The 20,299-nt window shown below is 43.7% G+C and overlaps 2 protein-coding genes across 2 annotated transcripts; one reads left to right on the forward strand and one right to left on the reverse strand.

The window, feature by feature from the left end:
* Positions 1–4,703: 4,703 nt before the first annotated feature.
* LOC116609540 (pancreatic secretory granule membrane major glycoprotein GP2) lies at positions 4,704–10,544 on the reverse strand. Its single transcript, XM_032370342.2, has 2 exons — positions 10,207–10,544; positions 4,704–5,074 (listed from the first exon to the last, which is right to left on the reverse strand). Exons 1-2 carry the CDS (start codon positions 10,505–10,507, stop codon positions 4,704–4,706), a joined length of 672 nt encoding a protein of 223 aa, XP_032226233.2. The 5' UTR covers positions 10,508–10,544.
* A 4,339-nt stretch (positions 10,545–14,883) lies between these two features.
* LOC125563120 (transcription initiation factor IIB-like) lies at positions 14,884–15,810 on the forward strand. The gene has a single exon (XM_048727949.1). The coding sequence runs from the start codon at positions 14,884–14,886 to the stop codon at positions 15,808–15,810; it is 927 nt and encodes a 308-aa protein (XP_048583906.1).
* Positions 15,811–20,299: the final 4,489 nt, after the last annotated feature.

A 20,299-nucleotide genomic window follows, 5' to 3' on the forward strand; every position in this document is an offset into this window, starting at 1 on the left:
CTACTTATAAATGAATGAGGATGTAAGCGAAAATAAAAACAGAGCCACAATAAGAAAAATGCAGCATTCTTGTTCATGTGCCTGTAAATAGTCATATGGTTTTCAAAAACCAGGATTCAACCAGGTTTTCGTTACCCATGAACCGCGGGGGGTTACGATAGTCAAGCACAATGCATGATGGTTGTCTATCAAATTAAGACGGCTGTAGAATCTATCTATAGAATTTTAACCACTCGTTAGTTGAACCTATACACAATTTCAAGAGTTGGAGGTTTTAAATCCAAAGGTCTTTGATAAACTTCAGTTTTTCTACACATGTATTACAAGGAAATATTCCCATGTCTTAAACAGCTGGCCCAAGGATTATGCTATAAATTACTTTACTTATTTTAGCCTGAAGTTTGGTCTAGTTATTTTCTTAGCATTTGCCAAAATGTGACAGTTCGCAGGTAAAACGCCGCCATTTCAAAACAAAAAGGCTGGTCTAACCGCGCGGTACTGGACTAGTATCGCGCTTTTCAGCACTGGCGTATGGCTGGGAGACAGACGCCATATCTTCTTTGTTAAATTCCCAGGCTTCGCAGGCTGCGCGCGCACCCCCCTCCTCCCCCGGGGGAATTTCCAAGGGGCCCCTTGGCGGCCAAAAGTGGGTCATCATTCCTTACTAAGGAATCTTTAAATACTATGCTTTTTCCATATAATTCATATGACTGCGCACCCCCCTCGGCCAATCCTGGGAACGCGCCTGTATTCCGACCTTAATAATGAGGTGATTGCGGTGTTAGCTAGCGCGTGAAACTTTATCACCCTCTAGCAGATTTTCTCAAGTAAATGCTTCTCTTAAGTCTAGCATCAAATAAGCGCCCCCGTCACCGTCACCAATGAACCATTGGACGAACGGAATGTCACGGCACGTGTCCAGAGGGACACGAGAAGAGATGGGTTCGACTCAGTTCGACCCATTTTTTGGTAGTTAAGAAGGCGATTTTATGTGTGTATTTGGAAAAAAACCGTTTCTGGATAGATCTAGTAACCTAATACCAGAAGATGCCGATTGGAAATTAATAGCCCATTTTCGAATTATGCTGGAGTGCTCTCAAAGAAAAGCTTCAAATCGAGGTCCTGTGCTTAAACTACAGTAAATTAAACAGAATGGGCACAGGGCCTCGATTAAAAGCTTCGAAACAGTGGAGCGTAATCCGGAAAGGATACTGATCCGCGAACAGTTAATTACTACCCCCCCACCCTTCGTTATTGTCTAGACACGCCCCTGCAATGATATGCAGATATGCACAAGTAGTAACCGTTGGATCAGTATAAAAATTTTACAGGAATTGGAAGGTTGAGAAGATTTAGATATAGCACATGGCGGGCATGGAGTCTGAGTAGTTATCGTTTGATTACACTATATATTGTTATGTTTTTAAAGCATTAGATTCTATATCCGAACCTGCTGAAAAAACCGTGTAAAACAATCCTTGTAAGGGTTTCGGTAGCTGCGCTTATGAAGTATTGTAAGTAAAACGGTGTTACAACGTCGACTTCTGATTTGTCCGTCTTCCCTCTTCTTACTAGTCTGCTTAGCAGCCGTTTTTAGCGTCACGCACAAGCTTGTGGGGAAGGCTAGACGTGCGTGACACTCCTAAGCAGACTTTTTACTTCCCGGTTTTCCAAAAAAAAAGCACTTGACTCTTCATGATTTTCGTCTCATGGTAAACCTTTGTATGTCCTGTTAATTGACGTTCAAACGTTGAGAAATAACAACAACAACAAATTCAATTTAGCTTCCATATTAACCGAACGAATTTAAGGAGGACATGGACATACAATCGAGATGAAATCGTTTCAGTCAAACCATACAATAGGGCACTAAGAGATCACGTGACGTTTGGGTGGCAAATACAAAACAAAATGATCAAACAAAAAGATTAGAAATGACTGCGCCCGTCACACCAAAGAACGACGAAGAAATAAAAAAATTAAATGAGTGTCACAGTACACCTAACCGATCAGTGTCGCAGTACATATAACCGATAAGTGTCGCAGTACACCTAACCGATGAGTGTCACAGTACACCTAACCGATGAGTGTCGCTGTTCATCTAACCGATGAGTGTCGCTGTTCATCTAAGCGATGAGTGTCACAGAACACCTAAGCGATAAGCGTCACAGTACATCTAACCGATGAATGTCACAGTAAATCTAACTGACGAGTGTCGCAGTACACCTAAGCGATGAGTGTCATTGTTCATCTAAGCGATGAGTGTCACAGTACACCTAACCGATGAGTGTCACTGTTCATCTAAGCGATGAGTGTCACAGTACACCTAAGCGATGAGTGTCATAGTACACCTAAGCGATTGATATCACAGTACACCTAACCGATGAGTATCACAGTACACCTAAGCGATGAGTGTCACAGTACACCTAACCGATGAGTGTTACAGTACACCTAACCGATGAGTGCCACAGTACATCTAACCGATGAGTGTCGCAGTACACCTAAGCGATGAGTGTCGCAGTACACCTAACCGATGAGTGTTACAGTACACCTAACCGATGAGTGTCACAGTACACCTAACCGATGAGTGTTACAGTACACCTAACCGATGAGTGCCACAGTACATCTAACCGATGAGTGTCACAGTACACCTAACCGATGAGTGTCACAGCACACCTAACCGATGAGTGTTACAGTACACCTAACCGATGAGTGTCACAGTACACCTAACCGATGAGTGTCACAGTACACCTAAGCGATAATTGCCACAGTACATCTAATCGATGAGTGTCACAGTACACTTAACCGATGAGTGTCACAGTACACCTAACCGATGAGTGTCACAATACACCTAAGCGATGTGTCACAGTACACCTAAGCGATGAGTGTCGCAGTACAACTAACCGATGAGTGCCACAGTACATCTAACCGATGAGTGTCACAACACACCTAAGCGATGAGTGTCACAGTACAACTAAACGATGAGGGAACGACAAGTGAAAATGGGTGTCACAGTACAAATAAACGATGAGGGAACGACAAGTGAACATGGGTGTCACAGTACAACTAAACGATGAGGGAACGACAAGTGAACATGGGTGTCACAGTACAACTAAACGATGAGGGAATTGTAAAAGTGGGGCATAGCTTCTGAAGAATTGTTGAATAGTAGATTAACATAAACACAAAGAAAAGAAAAAGAATCAAGTGATGCGTTTTTGGCGAAACGAATCCGGATACTTTTGAATTCGTGTTATTGTGGACGACCCCTAAGAAAGGTCAAGACGACTGATAGCGCTTACTAGTAGATGAAACATTAGCTGATAGATACTCAAGAATAAAACAAGAAGACAAAGTACTATAGATATAGTAAACAGGTAGATGGGTACAAGATAGAGTACTTAAAATATAAAGTACACACAATGCATATACAGTAATCCGAAGTAAACACAGAAAACTACAGGAAGCCCAAAGGGTTGCTTGGGATCTTTTAAGGTCTCTAATATTTCGGCTAAGGCACTGCTCTCTCACGGTGGTGAGAAATAGCCGGGGGGGGGGGGGGGGGGGGGGGAGGGGGGAGGTAGTGACCGGGGAAGGCTAGGCATAGAGTACCGCTAAAAATAAATAAAACAGTCTTACGATTGTTATGTTGCTTGTGACGCTTAATACACAATGAGGTATATATACACCATGCGTTGGTGACCATCAGGTCGGAGTGTGGCCTGGATTTGATGACGAAAGGAGAGGGGGGGTGGTCAGTTATTTGGTATAACATTTGCAAAAAATGCTGTTATGAAAATACGTTTCTTTTGTTTTGAGGCAAGGATTTGAGGATAAAAACATAAAATAAATAACGTGATATTGGGTAACTTTTGTGCACTTTAATCAAAAGAATCAAACTGCAAGATGTTATATTACAATTCGATTAGTGTTCATAACGGCTTGCTTTTAGTGGGTACCGAGAATACGAAAGAAGTCAATTACAAATGACATTTACTTACAATTGGTAACAATATTACAATATTCTCAATAATTACAATATTCTCATGTTGGACATTACTTGATGCCAATATACCTGGCCTTCAATATCGGGTGCATTAAATATAGGTTTAAGTTTTTTTTTAATTCGTTTTAGCAAGATTGCACTTGTGGTCTTCATCGATGCTATAATCTGTATGTTTGACTAAGTGAAAAGTGCTGGACTTGAAAGCCGACATTTTGGCATCTTTTGGGCTATACATGGCCAATTAGAACTGTGATTTGTATTTTAAAAACATCGCTTCTTGCCTTCATGGAGTCAATAGCACTGGTCGTTTGATAAGAGCCCATTGTTATCTATACTACGATTATCCATGTACCCAAATCAAAGCATTGTGCGTTCTTATTGACTATTCATACTATGTTAATTTATTATGATTTACATCCACTCTTTAAATTCACAACATAGAGTTCATAACACTATTCAAGAAATACCAAATTCAATGGAAAATATCGCAATATAACAAGTTGTAGCTAACTGGGGCAAGTAGCGGATCTACGAGAGGGGGGTTATAGGATTTTTTTAACCCCCCCACCCTCGTTGGGTTGCCTTTTCTTATTGTTCTCATTGTGTCTGTTTATTTCAAAATCGTCACGAAGATAAAATAATGACAAAAAATTTTAAGTCAAACCCTGTAGGGCCCTTTATTCCCCTAACACATAGATCACTTGCCACAATAACGCAGAGAACAAGTCGGAGGTCCAATTAGCTCATAGATATAATACGAGCCGCAGTTAAGGATTCTGATGTCATTGGACCAGATGCAGCAGTTAGTGGACCAGTGATAACAAACTCTCCGTGTTACAATTCCTTCTTTCACCGTAGGATGCGCGCCGTTCACCCAACCAGTTGCATGAGTGTTGCACAAATTTTCAGAAGGACAGGCAGATGGGATGACCGTCCCTGCGGCGCCTTCAAAGCGGTACCACTTTTTCAACAGCCCGCTGTCGCAGAGTGTTGTGGTCTGTGGCGAGTTAACGTTGCGGCTTGCATCAGACAATGTTGTGTAAGAGGCGCATTCCGGGTAGTCTATTTCTGCGATTCGAAATGGATAATCAGAGTTGTAGCAGGCCTCCAAAAAAGGGGGGAGGAACGTAACAGAAGCAATAACTTGGAAGGGGGGGACAGCCACGCCCCTAGTGTTCCCTTTTTTGGTGTTTGAAAGTATCTAGACACGTCTGAACTTCACATATTGTTGTCTTCTCTGGCCCACTGTATGTATGGAGTAAGGGAATGTGGGGTACTCGTCGTAATGGATGGGGGTTCTGAGAAACATAATATCAACCAATGGCTGTCGGGTCGTCGGCCGTCGGAATAGAATAGATGCGACAGCCGTCGGAACTGAATAGCCGTCGTACGACGGCCGTCGGATAGAATCGATGGGACGGCCGTCGGAACTGAACGGAAGATAATGTATTCCAGCGCAAAAAGGGGGCTAATTCCATACCTACCGTACTACTAACGAAGAGGAGGTATGTTGAGTGAGTATAAGTGCGACAACGAAAAAGAGGTATGATGAGTGAGTATAAGTGCGACAACTAAGAAGAGGTATAATGACCGAGTATAAGTGCGACAACGAAGAGGAGGTATGATGAGTGAGTATAAGTAAAACAACGAAGAGGAGGTATAATGACCGAGTATAAGTGCGACAACGAAGAGGAGGTATGATGAGTGAGTATAAGTAAAACAACGAAGAGGAGGTATGATGAGCGAGTATAAGTGCGACAACAAACAGGAGGTATGATAAGTGAGTATAAGTAAAACAACCAGGAGGAGGTATGATGAGTGAGTATAAGTAAAACAACGAAGAGGAGGTATGATGAGTGAGTATAAGTAAAACAACCAGGAGGAGGTATGATGAGTGAGTATAAGTAAAACAACGAAGAGGAGGTATGATGAGCGAGTATAAGTGCGACAAAGAAGAGGAGGTATGATGGGCAAGTATAAGTAAAACAACGAAGAGGAGGTATGATAAGCGAGTATAAGTAAAACAACAAAGAGGAGGTATGATAAGCGAGTATAAGTAAAACAACAAAGAGGAGGTATGATGAGTAAGTATAAGTAAAACAACAAAGAGGAGGTATGATGAGCGAGTATAAGTGCGACAACGAAGAGGAGGTATGATGAGTGAGTATATGTAAAACAACGAAGAGGAGAAATGATGAGCGAGTATAAGTAAAACAACGAAGAGGAGGTATGATGACCGAGTATAAGTGCGACAACGAAGAGGAGGTATGATTAGTGAGTATAAGTAAAACAACGAAGAGGAGATATGATGAGTGAGTATAAGTAAAACAACGAAGAGGAGGTATGATGAGCGAGTACAAGTGCGACAACGAAGAGGAGGTATGATGAGTGAGTATAAGTAAAACAACGAAGAGGAGGTATGATGAGCGAGTATAAGTGCGACAACGAAGAGGAGGTATGATGAGCGAGTATAAGTAAAACAACGAAAAGGAGGTATGATGAGCGAATATAAGTAAAACAACGAAGAGGAGGTATGATGAGCGAGTACAAGTGCAACAACGGAGAGGAGGTATGATGAGTGAGTATAAGTAAAACAAAAAAGAGGAGGTATGTTGAGTGAGTATAAGTAAAACAACAAAGAGGAGGTATGTTGAGTGAGTATAAGTGCGACAACAAAGAGGAGGTATGCTGATCGATTATAAGTGCGACAACGAAGAGGAGGTATGATGAGGGAGTATAAATGCGACAACGAATAGGTGGTTTGATGAGCTAGTCAACGAAGAGGAAGTATGATGAGTGAGTATAAGTAAAACAACGAAGAGGAGGTATAATAAGCGAGTACAAGTGCGACAACGAAAAAGAGGTATGATGAGCGGGTACAAGTGCGACAACGAAGAAGAGGTATGATGAGCGGGTCAACGAAGAGGAGGTATGCTGAGCGAGTACAAGTGCGACAACGAAGAGGAGGTATGATGAGCGAGTACAAGTGCGACAACAAAGAGCAGGTATGATGAGCGAGTACCAGTGCGACAACGAAGAAGAGGTATGATGACCGTGTACAAGTGCGACAACGAAGAGAAGGTATGATGACCGAGTACAAGTGCGACAACGAAGAGGAGGTATGATGACCGTGTACAAGTGCGACAACGAAGAGGAGGTATGATGAGCGAGTATAAGTGCGACAAAGAAGAGCAGGTATGATGAGTGAGTATAAGTAAAACAACGAAGAGGAGGTATGATGAGTGAGTATAAGTAAAACAACGAAGAGGAGGTATAATGACCGAGTATAAGTGCGACAAAGAAGAGCAGGTATGATGAGTGAGTATAAGTAAAACAACGAAGAGGAGGTATGATGAGTGAGTATAAGTAAAACAACGAAGAGGAGGTATGATGAGCGAGTATCAGTGTGACAACCAAGAGGAGGTATGATGAGCGAGTGTAAGTGCGACAACGAAGAGGAAGTATGATGAGTGAGTATAAGCACAACAACGAAGAGGAGGTATGATGAGGAAGTATAAGTGCGACAACGAAGAGGAGGTATGATGACCGAGTACAAGTGCGACAACGAAGAGTTGGTATGATGACCGAGTACAAGTGCGTCAACGAAGAGGAGGTATGATGACCGAGTACAAGTGCGACAACGAAGAGGAGGTATGATGAGTGAGTATAAGTGCGTCAACGAAGAGGAGGTATGATGAGCGAGTATAAGTGCGACAACGAAGAAGAGTTATGATGAGTGAGTATATATAAGTAAAACAACGAAGAGGAGGTATGATGAGGAAGTATAAGTAAAACAACGAAGAGGAGGTATGATGACCGAGTACAAGTGCGACAACGAAGAGGGGGTGTAATGAGTGAGTATAAGTGCGACAACGAAGAGGAGGTATGATGAGTGAGTATAAGTACAACAACGAAGAGGAGGTATGATAAGCGAGTATAAGTGCGACAACGAAGAGGAGGTATGATGACCGAGTATAAGTGCGACAACGAAGAGGAGGTATGATGAGTGAGTACAAGTGCGACAACGAAGAGGAGGTATGATGAGTGAGTATATATAAGTAAAACAACGAAGAGGAGGTATGATGAGTGAGTATAAGTACAACAACGAAGAGGAGGCATGATGAGTGAGTACAAGTGCGTCAACGAAGAGGAGGTATGATGAGCGAGTATAAGTGCGACAACGAAGAAGAGTTATGATGAGTGAGTATATATAAGTAAATCAACGAAGAGGAGGTATGATGAGGAAGTATAAGTAAAACAACGAAGAGGAGGTATGATGACCGAGTACAAGTGCGACAACGAAGAGGGGGTGTAATGAGTGAGTATAAGTGCGACAACGAAGAGGAGGTATGATGAGAGAGTACAAGTGCGACAACGAAGAGGAGGTATGATGAGTGAGTATAAGTAAAACAACGAAGAGGAGGTATGATGAGTGAGTATAAGTACAACAACGAAGAGGAGGTATGATAAGCGAGTATAAGTGCGACAACGAAGAGGAGGTATGATGACCGAGTATAAGTGCGACAACGAAGAGGAGGTATGATGAGTGAGTACAAGTACGACAACGAAGAGGAGGTATGATGAGTGAGTACAAGTGCGACAACGAAGAGGAGGTATGATGAGTGAGTATAAGTACAACAACGAAGAGGAGGCATGATGAGTGAGTACAAGTGCGACAACGAAGAGGAGGTATGATGAGTGAGTATAAGAAAAACAACGAAGAGGAGGTATGATGAGCGAGTATAAGTAAAACAACGAAGTGGAGGTATGATGAGTGAGTATATATAAGTAAAACAACGAAGAGGAAGTATGATGAGTGAGTACAAGTGCGACAACGAAGAGGAGGTATGATGACCGAGTACAAGTGCGACAACGAAGAGGAAGTATGATGAGTGAGTACAAGTGCGACAACGAAGAGGAGGTACGATGAGTGAGTATAAGTGCGACAACGAAGAGGAGGTATGATGACCGAGTACAAGTGCGACAACGAAGAAGAGTTATGATGAGTGAGTATATATAAGTAAAACAACGAAGAGGAGGTATGATGAGTGAGTACAAGTGCGACAACGAAGAGGAGGTATGATGAGTAAGTACAAGTGCGACAACGAAGAGGAGGTATGATGAGTGAGTATAAGTACAACAACGAAGAGGAGGTATGATGAGTGTGTACAAGTGCGACAACGAAGAGGAGGTATGATGAGCGAGTATAAGTGCGACAACGAAGAAGAGTTATGATGAGTGAGTATATATAAGTAAAACAACGAAGAGGAGGTATGATGAGGAAGTATAAGTAAAACAACGAAGAGGAGGTATGATGACCGAGTACAAGTGCGACAACGAAGAGGAGGTATGATGAGTGAGTATAAGTGCGACAACGAAGAGGAGGTATGATGAGTGAGTATAAGTAAAACAACGAAGAGGAGGTATGATGAGGAAGTATAAGTGCGACAACGAAGAGGAGGTATGATGAGCGAGTATAAGTGCGACAACGAAGAGAAGGTATGATGACCGAGTATAAGAAAAACAACGAAGAGGAGGTATGATGACCGAGTATAAGTGCGACAACGAAGAGGAGGTATGATGAGTGAGTATAAGTGCGACAACGAAGAGAAGGTATGATGACCGAGTACAAGTGCGACAACGAAGAGGAGGTATGATGACCGAGTATAAGTGCGATAACGTATAGGTGGTATGATGAGGGAGTATAAATGCGACAACAAATAGGTGGTTTGATGAGCGAGTATAAATGTGACAACGAAGAGGAGGTATGATGAGCGAGTATAAGTGCGACAACGAAGAGAAGGTATGATGACCGAGTACAAGTGCGACAACGAAGAGGAGGTATGATGACCGAGTATAAGTGCGATAACGTATAGGTGGTATGATGAGGGAGTATAAATGCGACAACAAATAGGTGGTTTGATGAGCGAGTATAAATGCGACAACGAAGTGGAGGGACACAACGAACAGGAGGAGAATTATTATACACGCGACACAGAGAGAATACGAAAATTCAGAGATTGAGCAAAATTAGTAGAACATTAGGTGACAAGACCAGAAGCCAGGTTTCTTACATGTCTTGAAATCAGCCTTTTTGATAAATCTATTTTATAAAACCCTTATAATCTCTTTCAATAGTGAAGTGACATAATTACAAAGGGTATTTCAGTCTAATAATAAGCCAATCTTAAGAAACTTACCCCATCGGATGTTGGCGTAGATGGCAGTCCTGTCTTTCTTCACTCGTTTTGGATACATGACCTTCGTCGCGTTATTCAAGTCACACCTCTTTTTCACCCTCCAGTAGTTGACGCTGAGACATTTCTGATCTTCGTCGCACTTGAGGTTGCATTCTCCGAGGTTCGATACGTCAATGGTCTTGTACGCTGAGTCCACTAAAGCCGTGTTGGGCTCCGAGTATTGGACGTTCTGCCCTGAGGAAGAATGGGGAAGATAGATTCCCCACAAGAGAACGGTGCTCAAAAACAGGAGAAGTGCCATTATGAGAGACTTCTTAAAATGAATACTTTCCTATCAAAATAACTCTCAATACCTTAGTTAGTTATTCAGATTTGTTGTTAATAATTGATTATTATTATTATTATTGTACTAGCGCCAAAATGCATCGCTTTGCAACCAAAATATTCGAGGAGCTTCCAGAAAGCCTTCATTGTGACGAAATCTTGAAAAATCCCAAGATTTCTAATCCATTTTCCATTTGGTGGTGTACACCTTTTTAGGTGTCGTAGCCCACAGTGCTTTATGGATATCAAATAAATGAGGATTGACGAAAACGTGAGAAATTGCAGAAGTATGTATGAGTGGAACAAAAACAGCCAAACAAACAGTCGAGAGATGCCAACGTTTCGGATTTTACTTGCAATCCTTCTTCTTATAAATGAATGAGAATGTAAGCGAAAATAAAAACAGAGCCACAATAAGAAAAATGCAGCATTCTTGTTCATGTGCCTGTAAATAGTCATATGGTTTTCAAAAACCAGGATTCAACCAGGTTTTCGTTACCCATGAACCACTGGGGGTTACGATAGTCAAGCACAATGCATGATGGTTGTCTATCAAATTAAGACGGCTGTAGAATCTATCTATAGAATTTTAACCACTCGTTAGTTGAACCTATACACAATTTCAAGAGTTGGAGGTTTTAAATCCAAAGGTCTTTGATAAACTTCAGTTTTTCTACACATATATTACAAGGAAATATTCCCATGTCTTAAACAGCTGGCCCAAGGATTATGCTAGAAAATACTTGATTAATAATAAATAGATAGGAATTCCATCTCACCATTTATGCATTTTTAATAATAAACATTTTTCAATTTTTCCCATATTTTACTATTTTCACTGTTAAACAAATTTGTCCAATCCCATTTGGAATTAGTTAGTCTTAGGGTTTGAAGATCTTTGAAATATCCAAGCAAGAACATAACTAAATAGCAGGGCATCGTATTGTATTGAGTATGGCTGGACAGTGCTGAATAACGTATGCGCATGCGCGTGCTCTGGCGCAAACAAGCACAATTATAGTGTTGAATCGTTTGAGTAAAGGTACGAAAGGCTGACTTCAGTCGCTGTACAGCATTAAAACCATACTTTACAAAAGATAACAGACTTGTTTGATAATGATGGAGTCATAAAGAAAATTTTAGCCTTAAGTTTGGTCTAGTTTTCTTAGCATTCGCCAAAATGTGACAGTTCGCAGGTAAAGCGCCGCCATTTCAAAACAAAAAGGCTGGTCTAACCGCGCGGTACTGGACTAGTATCGCGCTTTTCAGCACTGGCGTATGGCTGGGAGACAGACGCCATATCTTCTTTGTTAAATTCCCAGGCTTCGCAGGCTGCGCGCGCACCCCCCTCCTCCCCCGGGGGAATTTCCAAGGGGCCCCTTGGCGGCCAAAAAGTGGGTCATCATTCCTTACTAAGGAATCTTTAAATACTATGCTTTTTCCATATAATTCATATGACTGCGCACCCTCCTCGGCCAATCCTGGGAACGCGCCTGTATTCCGACCTTAATAATGAGGTGATTGGGGTGTTAGCTAGCGCGTGAAACTTTATCACCCTCTAGCAGATTTTCTCAAGTAAATGCTTTTCTTAAGTCTAGCATCAAATAAGCGCCCCCGTCACCGTCACCATAATGAACCATTGGACGAACGGAATGTCACGGCACGTGTCCAGAGGGACACGAGAAGAGATGGGTTCGACTCAGGTCGACCCATTTTTTGGTAGTTAGGAAGGCGATTTTATGTGTGTATTTGGAAAAAAAAACGTTTCTGGATAGATCTAGTAACTTAATACCAGAAGATGCCGATTGGAAATTAATAGCCCATTTCCGAATTATGCTGGAGTGCTCTCAAAGAAAAGCTTCAAATCGAGGCCCTGTGCTTAAACTACAGTAAATTAAACAGAATGGGCACAGGGCCTCGATTAAAAGCTTCGAAGCAGTGGAGCGTAATTCGGAAAGGCTATTGATCCGCGAACAGTTAATTACTACCCCCCCCCCCCCCCCCTGCGTTATTGTCTAGACACGCCCGTGCAATGATATGCAGATATGCACAAGCGGTAACCGTTGGATCAGTATAAAAATTTTACAGGAATTGGAAGGTTAAGAAGATTTAGATGTAGCACTTTAAAAAAAATTTCACTGCAGTTGTAAGTAAGTTGTAAGTAACTATAAAATTAATTGTATTTTCTCATGTCAATCCAATTGATATAAGCACCCAGCTGGCGGGCATGGAGTCTGAGTAGTTATCGTTTGATTACACTTTATATTGTTATGTTTTTAAAGCATTAGATTCTATATCCGAACCTGCTGAAAAAACCGTGTAAAACAATCCTTGTAAGGGTTTCGGTAGCTGCGCTTATGAAGTATTGTAAGTAAAACGGTGTTAAAACGTCGACTTCTGATTTGTCCGTCTTCCCTCTACTTACTAGTCTGCTTAGCAGTTGTTTTTAGCGTCACGCACAAGCTTGTGGGGAAGGCTAGACGTGCGTGACACTCCTAAGCAGACTATCTACTTCCCGGTTTTCCAAAAAAAAAAGCACTTGACTCTTCATGATTTTCGTCTCATGGTAAACCTTTGTATGTCCTGTTAATTGACGTTCAAACGTTGAGAAATAACAACAACAACAAATTCAATTTAGCTTCCTTATTAACCGAACGAATTTAAGGAGGACATGGACATACAATCGAGATGAAATCGTTTCAGTCAAACCATACAATAGGGCACTAAGAGATCACGTGACGTTTGGGTGGCAAATACAAAACAAAATGATCAAACAAAAAGATTAGAAATGACTGCGCCCGTCACACCAAAGAACGACGAAGAAATAAAAAATTTAAATGAGTGTCACAGTACACCTAACCGATCAGTGTCGCAGTACATATAACCGATAAGTGTCGCAGTACACCTAACCGATGAGTGTCACAGTACACCTAACCGATGAGTGTCGCTGTTCATCTAACCGATGAGTGTCGCTGTTCATCTAAGCGATGAGTGTCACAGAACACCTAAGCGATGAGCGTCACAGTACATCTAACCGATGAATGTCACAGTAAATCTAACTGACGAGTGTCGCAGTACACCTAAGCGATGAGTGTCACTGTTCATCTAAGCGATGAGTGTCACAGTACACCTAACCGATGAGTGTCACTGTTCATCTAAGCGATGAGTGTCACAGTACACCTAAGCGATGAGTGTCATAGTACACCTAAGCGATTGATATCACAGTACACCTAACCGATGAGTATCACAGTACACCTAAGCGATGAGTGTCACAGTACACCTAACCGATGAGTGTTACAGTACACCTAACCGATGAGTGCCACAGTACATCTAACCGATGAGTGTCGCAGTACACCTAAGCGATGAGTGTCGCAGTACACCTAAGCGATGAGTGTCACAGTACACCTAACCGATGAGTGTTACAGTACACCTAACCGATGAGTGTCACAGTACACCTAACCGATGAGTGTTACAGTACACCTAACCGATGAGTGCCACAGTACATCTAACCGATGAGTGTCACAGTACACCTAACCGATGAGTGTCACAGCACACCTAACCGATGAGTGTTACAGTACACCTAACCGATGAGTGTCACAGTACACCTAACCGATGAGTGTCACAGTACACCTAAGCGATAATTGCCACAGTACATCTAATCGATGAGTGTCACAGTACACGTAACCGATGAGTGTCACAGTACACCTAACCGATGAGTGTCACAATACACCTAAGCGATGTGTCACAGTACACCTAAGCGATGAGTGTCGCAGTACAACTAACCGATGAGTGCCACAGTACATCTAACCGATGAGTAGTAGGGTTTTGGCGCAGCTGGCGCAACTTTTTCATCACCCCAAATTTCATTCCAAAAATGGCGCAAAAGTCTCCGCACACCTCCGCCAAGCCTCGCGACCTGCGCATGCGCGAGTTTGCCAAAGATCTCTTGCACGACCACGCCCACCTGTCAATCACTTTGTCACGCGATAGCCACGCCCACCTGTCAATCACTTTGTAAAAAAACCTGTCAATCACTTTGTCACGTGATAGCCACGCCCACCTGTCAATCACTTTGTAAAAAACCTGTCAATCACTTTGTCACGTGATAGCCACGCCCACCTGTCAATCATTTTGTAAAAAACCTGTCAATCACTTTGTCACGTGATAGCCACGCCCACCTGTCAATCATTTTGTCAAAAACCTGTCGATCACTTTGTCACGTGATAGCCAAGCCCACCTGTCAATCACTTTGTCACGTGTCGCATCTAGGGGGAGCTCGAGGGGGCTAGCCTCTCAGCTTCGCATCTAGAAGGCCTTTGAAAAGTGGTTTAAAGACATGAACAGTTTAATAAAATGGAGGAACGAACAGTTGAACGTACGGCTGAAGATCGGTCACCACCACCATATAATATCCCCGGCGGACCGGTGCCTGAGATTAACGTCCCCACCCTCATGCCGGAGTTTGCACTGTTTGACCGGGCCCTCACCGAATACGAGACTAGTAGAGCCTCCTTGGGAGACGAGGATAGTAGTAACACCCTTTGCAATCATGACGACCTAGTCACAGAAGACGGGGTCACTAGTTGCTTAGAGTGCGGGGAACAGATGCAGCGCGCGGTCGCGCACGAAAGGGAATGGGGTTTTTACGGACATTCCGACGGCAAACGGTCTTCGAACCCAAGTCGGGTCCAGGTACGTAGGTCTGAGGACAGAAATATTGACAAGGATGTGGAAAACATGGGTTTTAGCGGGGTAATTGTAGCCAAAGCTAACGAGATATACACTCAGGTGACGAAAGGCCAGATTTTTCGCGGCGACCCACGGAAGGCGATCGTCTTTGCGTGTATTTACTACGCCTACAAGATGTCTGGTAAGTGTCAGACACCGAAAACCTTGATGGAAACTTTTGGATTGAGCAAGAAGAGTTGCCTTAAGGGTCTGAAAATCTTCAGTATTAACATGCCTAAAGATTACTTACTACACGGAACGTCTCCCACCGTCGTGGACCACATTCGCGATGTGATGGATAGATTCTCGGCGTCCCCCGCACAGAAGGGAGAGGTGGTCCAGCTCTACTACAGATCTAAGAACCGCTCGTCTGAGTTGAATCGCGCTCGCCCACAATCCTTTGCGGTCGCTTTAACCTATTACTGGATACGGCAAAAGAAGATCGATATTACGCTTAAAAAATTCTCCGAAAGAACGGGCGTCTCCGAGTTGACCATCAGTAGGAAAGCGAGAGAAGTGGCCACAGTCCTGGGTACGCCTGGTGTGGTATGATGTTTCCTGATTTCCAGAGAAATCAGGATTTCCAGAAAACTGTCAGTTCGGAGTAGATGTGAATTAACACGTCTAAAAAAATTCGAAAAAAGTGGTTTAAAGACGTGGATGTAATAACAAAATGGATATGCAAAGTGCTGGAAGTCTTACAAATCTCACCGTGGAGGATCAAGCCGCCACCTTAGCGAGGTGGGGAGCCGCAGACTTTGACGCCGTTATGGAGCGCGCGGCGTGGGAGGGGTGCGTCGAGACCGTGAGGTTGTGTAAGAGTTGGGGTGCGACGGATTTCGAAAAGCCGATGGTCAGGGCCGCAATGAACGGCCACGCCGAGATCGTTAAGATGTGTTGTGAGTCGGGCGCCTGTGACTTCGTGTATCCAGCGTCCATGGCCGCGAAAGGCGGCCACGTAGAGGTTTTGAAGGTGATGGATGAGTATTGTGCCGACGGAGGAGAGGCCATGACCGAGGCCATGGGTGCTGCGGCGGCGGAAGGTCAGGTGGGGGTTGTTGAGTTGTTGATAGATCTAGGTGCCGATGTCGATGTCGGTTGGGCCACCGCCGAGGCGGCGTACAATGGGCACGTTGAGGTTCTAAAGCTGTTGAGAGAAAACTTCAGCGAGTTTGACCCGGACTGTGCTATAACACCGGCCACCGAATCTGGAAACCTCGAGATTGTGAGGTTGTGCTTGGAGTGGGGCTCGACCGATCTCATTGTACATATGAACTACGCGCGGTTTTTGGGTCTACACGAAATTGTCGCGGTGATACGTGCGGCGTGGGGGTGGAGTCTTGTGCATGAGGAGCTCCCGGAGAAGCTACACAAGGTGAGATTCCGTAGAAAGCTGGAGGACGAACTAATGCCAGTAGCTTGGCATCCGGACAGGTTCTGGGATTGGTGCGTGGATGAGCAAGAGAAGGAAATGTTGGGAGAATGCTTCGCCAGGTAGACGTCGGCCGGCTAGAAGGCGGGTATCGCGTGTTGGATTGAAAAGTGATTTAAGGACATGACCGGTTTGATAGAAATGGAGAACCAAACGGTGAAAGACTCGAAAGTATCCCCCGTAAAGCGAACAACGGATTATAAGTGTCTTCATGGCAGAGTGAAATATTATTGCAAAGATTGTCACGGATCGCAAATCTGCCCTCACAACCGGAGAAAAACGCGGTGCAGAGAATGTAACGGCGGTAGCATTTGTGAGCACAGACGAGCAAGATATGTCTGTAAAGACTGCAAGGGGAAAGGGATGTGTGAACACGGCAAACAGAGACCCTTTTGTAAGTTATGCGGAGGGTCTCAAATATGCGAACACGATAGACAAAAGCACCATTGCAGAACGTGTAACGGAAATTAACATTGACCCACTCAGTTTTGTAACGCGCCTCACGTTACAAAACACGTACATTCCTAGTCACCCTAACAACTAGCGATCCTGAAAATAGGTTTTGTATTTACATTGAGAGTTCGCGGTCGCCAGGGTGGTCTGGTATGCACGTGAACAGGTATTGTCTTCTTGCGGTACGTCACATCCATCCACATGCACCCCGCATGTTACCGGAATAGATACCAAGCTAAACCAGCCGTAAAGGCTGTGATCGTGACAAGGTTAGTTTCGTGCTGTGTGTTCGTGGGTTTAATCACGTCCGGCTTTGGGTTAGTTTTCGCCTCCGGTTCCGGTTTGTGAGCCGTGACTGACTCGGTATGAGGTAACACAATCTTTGAATGACCCATATTATGTTTTGGGATCGTTTTTATCTCGTTATTTATCGGATTCAGCCCCAGTTTCATATCAGTGGTGGCTTTTTGTAACTTGTTATTATAGCCAGCGATCGAAGTGTTGTTATTTATCACAAGATACGATGGACTTAACCAACAGCCGAGGGCGAAAGCCAGGTCTAGTTTTTGTCTCGCCTGTTGTAAAGCAAACTGATACCGTTGTATACTTTTCGATATACTGTTTTCCACCACCGCGCTTTCAAAGAGTTTCGTGAAGACCTGTTTCGTTTCCTGAGCTGAACCGCTATCACCGACGATTGACGACCGGGTCTGAACTTGCGCTCCTAGAATACAGTAAACAAAGGCTTCGATGCTCTGGTTTATCCTAGACAACCCAGCTTTGGTTAACCCCATTGATTTTTCCGGAAAGAACCACTCATACTGAAACCCAGTTCTAAGGTCTTTCAGGTACTCGATCTCAAAGTGATTCATGTGTTCGTGGTCGCTTTTGGCAGCATCCCATTCGTCGTGTAATTGATCAATGGTGTCATAAGGCTTATACTTGTCGTTAGAAGATGACAAGCCGTGATAATCATAATTATAAACGTTCCCTAACCCATGATTTATCGGTCTGAGGAACCGGAAATCGTCACCAGTTCGGAATTCTGTTCTTAGTTTTTGGTAAGCCGCTTCGCTGTAAAAGTTTTTATTCCAACTAAAGAGCCTATCTTTTGGAAGAGGGCATTGTAGCTCGTTTAATATTCGTCTGATAGTGAAAATGATGTGAAATCTGTAGAATGACCCCACTTGAGAGTCGTCAATCATGTCACGCGTCACACCACATCCAGCAGTCGCGCAAAACATAGCAAAATTTAAGGCTTGACTCCAATAACTGAGGTTCGGGGCGTCGAGCCACCTACTAGCCTCCTTTGCTGTTCTGAATACAAGCTCGCTGTCAGTGAATATGTCCCTAAAAACAAAGTGTGTCTTCACCTTTGGTGTTATAAAAACATCGAAAGAGACGTAATTATTTCTCGTAGGGTTTTCGTCCCACGGCGATATTTTGTATTCTGCACGCGCGTCTAGTCTGTATTGTTTTGGGAACCCAAACAGCTGCTGGATCGTTTCCTTGTATGCTTGTGTGTCGTCGGCGACTAGAAAATCCTGGATATTCTCGGGTTTCCAGCTATTACCAGGGAAGTGGTATAACGTCTTGACTAGATTCCCATTCTTGTCGAATGGATCGTATTCGTCCCCATTGAAAACGAATTGCACATCGCCATGCTCGTCGGCAGAGAACCTAAAGCGTGAGTAGTAGGGGTACCTTTTCACAAATTCTGTAAACTTCATCTTATATGACATATAAGATGTTTTTAAATCAGTCCTTTACGCATCTCAATTCATAGATCCATCCGACGGGAGTTCTCTCGTACAGAAATTTCACCGAGCGGGTCGACTCGCCAGGTCTTTCAAAATCTCTTCTCTTACTGTTTCCCTCAGCTTGGTAATGTTTACGTTTTTTTCGTCCTCTCTTACCGACTTTTGACGGATCTGGAGCTTTAGAGCCTCAAACTTGTCCAACTCGTTCAAGATTAAAGAGAACTCTTCGTCTGATATTTTGTTGTCTTTTAAAGCTTTAGAGACCAGGTCGCGTATGCTATTTACTTTTGCCTTTGCCATCGCCGCTGTTTGGTCGTGCTTGGAGACTTTTTGCGACAGCCGTTTAGAAACCGCCGCACAGCCTACAGAGGTGAGACCGAAAACACCAGCCAAAGCACCCAACGGGACTCCAACGATGATGCCCAAACCTGACAGAGAAGTCCCCAAACCACTAGACCCAAGAATGACGGATAAGAGTCCTAAGACCACACTTAACTTTGAAAACACGCTCTGCCCTCGTTTATACTTTTTCCTCACGTTCTCGTAATGTTTAACTTCTTGCTCCAAACTTCCCAAAACATCGTGGGTCTTTTGGAGTCTGAAGTTATCACCTGAGGGGCTGACCCCTCGGGGTACGTTCGGGTAGATTGAGTTGTACTCTTCCATAGCTTTATTATGGGGAGAGTTTATTCTTTAAGTGATTTCTAAAATTAGACGTATCGGGTAGAGACCGCGCTCTATTGTGTTTCCGTCACCGCCCTTTATACTAAGACGGAGACTACTCACGTAACCGACTGATGTGGTACTGACCCGTACCGGATCGCTTGGATTGAGGTATATCTTTCCTTCATCAAGCTCTACACTTGCTAGGATTTGTGAGGGCGCCCCTTGTTGGAGGGAGTCAGACGCGTTCACAAGATCGCAGTGGATAAAAATAGCCTCGTGACCTATCATCTTTATCTCGTGGCGAGTGTTTGCTTCCAGCTCCCTGGTCTTGAGTCCTAACAGGCAGGCGAGCGGCTCATTCAACACGACGTTCCGATGAACTTCGAGTGACGAGTCTCTAATAGAGACTGACTTTTCACCAAGACGCATACCCCCATCTATTTGACGTTTTAGCGTCTCGATCGTATACTGCCCCGCGGGGATCCTAAGGATAATGTTCTCACCGTCGGAGACCGTTCCCTCGCTTGAGAGACTGTTACAACGATTATGAAACGCACATCCTCGCAGCGCGATAAACCGCGGCTTTTCAATAGGTTGTTCTAAATAGACAGTAAAGTCACCAACGTTTCCTTCAATGTAGAGTAATACCATTTGTTATGATTTCCGTCTCCTTTTAAACCGTTCTACGAAATACAGGACGACAGCGACGATGAGAAGCCACGCGTTTTTA

Source organism: Nematostella vectensis, chromosome 5 (assembly GCF_932526225.1).
Source record: "Nematostella vectensis chromosome 5, jaNemVect1.1, whole genome shotgun sequence".
Lineage (NCBI taxonomy): Eukaryota > Metazoa > Cnidaria > Anthozoa > Actiniaria > Edwardsiidae > Nematostella > Nematostella vectensis.

What these genes read in the sequence shown, in the direction of transcription:
- LOC116609540 (XM_032370342.2), bottom strand. Translation starts at nt 10,507, where the DNA reads ATGGCACTTCTCCTGTTTTTGAGCACCGTTCTCTTGTGGGGAATCTAT. An exon ending in CTACGCCAACATCCGATGGG is followed by an intron (nt 5,075 to 10,206) that starts GTAAGTTTCTTA and finishes TTCGAATCGCAG; the next exon opens with AAATAGACTACCCGGAATGC.
- LOC125563120 (XM_048727949.1), top strand. Translation starts at nt 14,884, where the DNA reads ATGGAGGAACGAACAGTTGAACGTACGGCTGAAGATCGGTCACCACCA.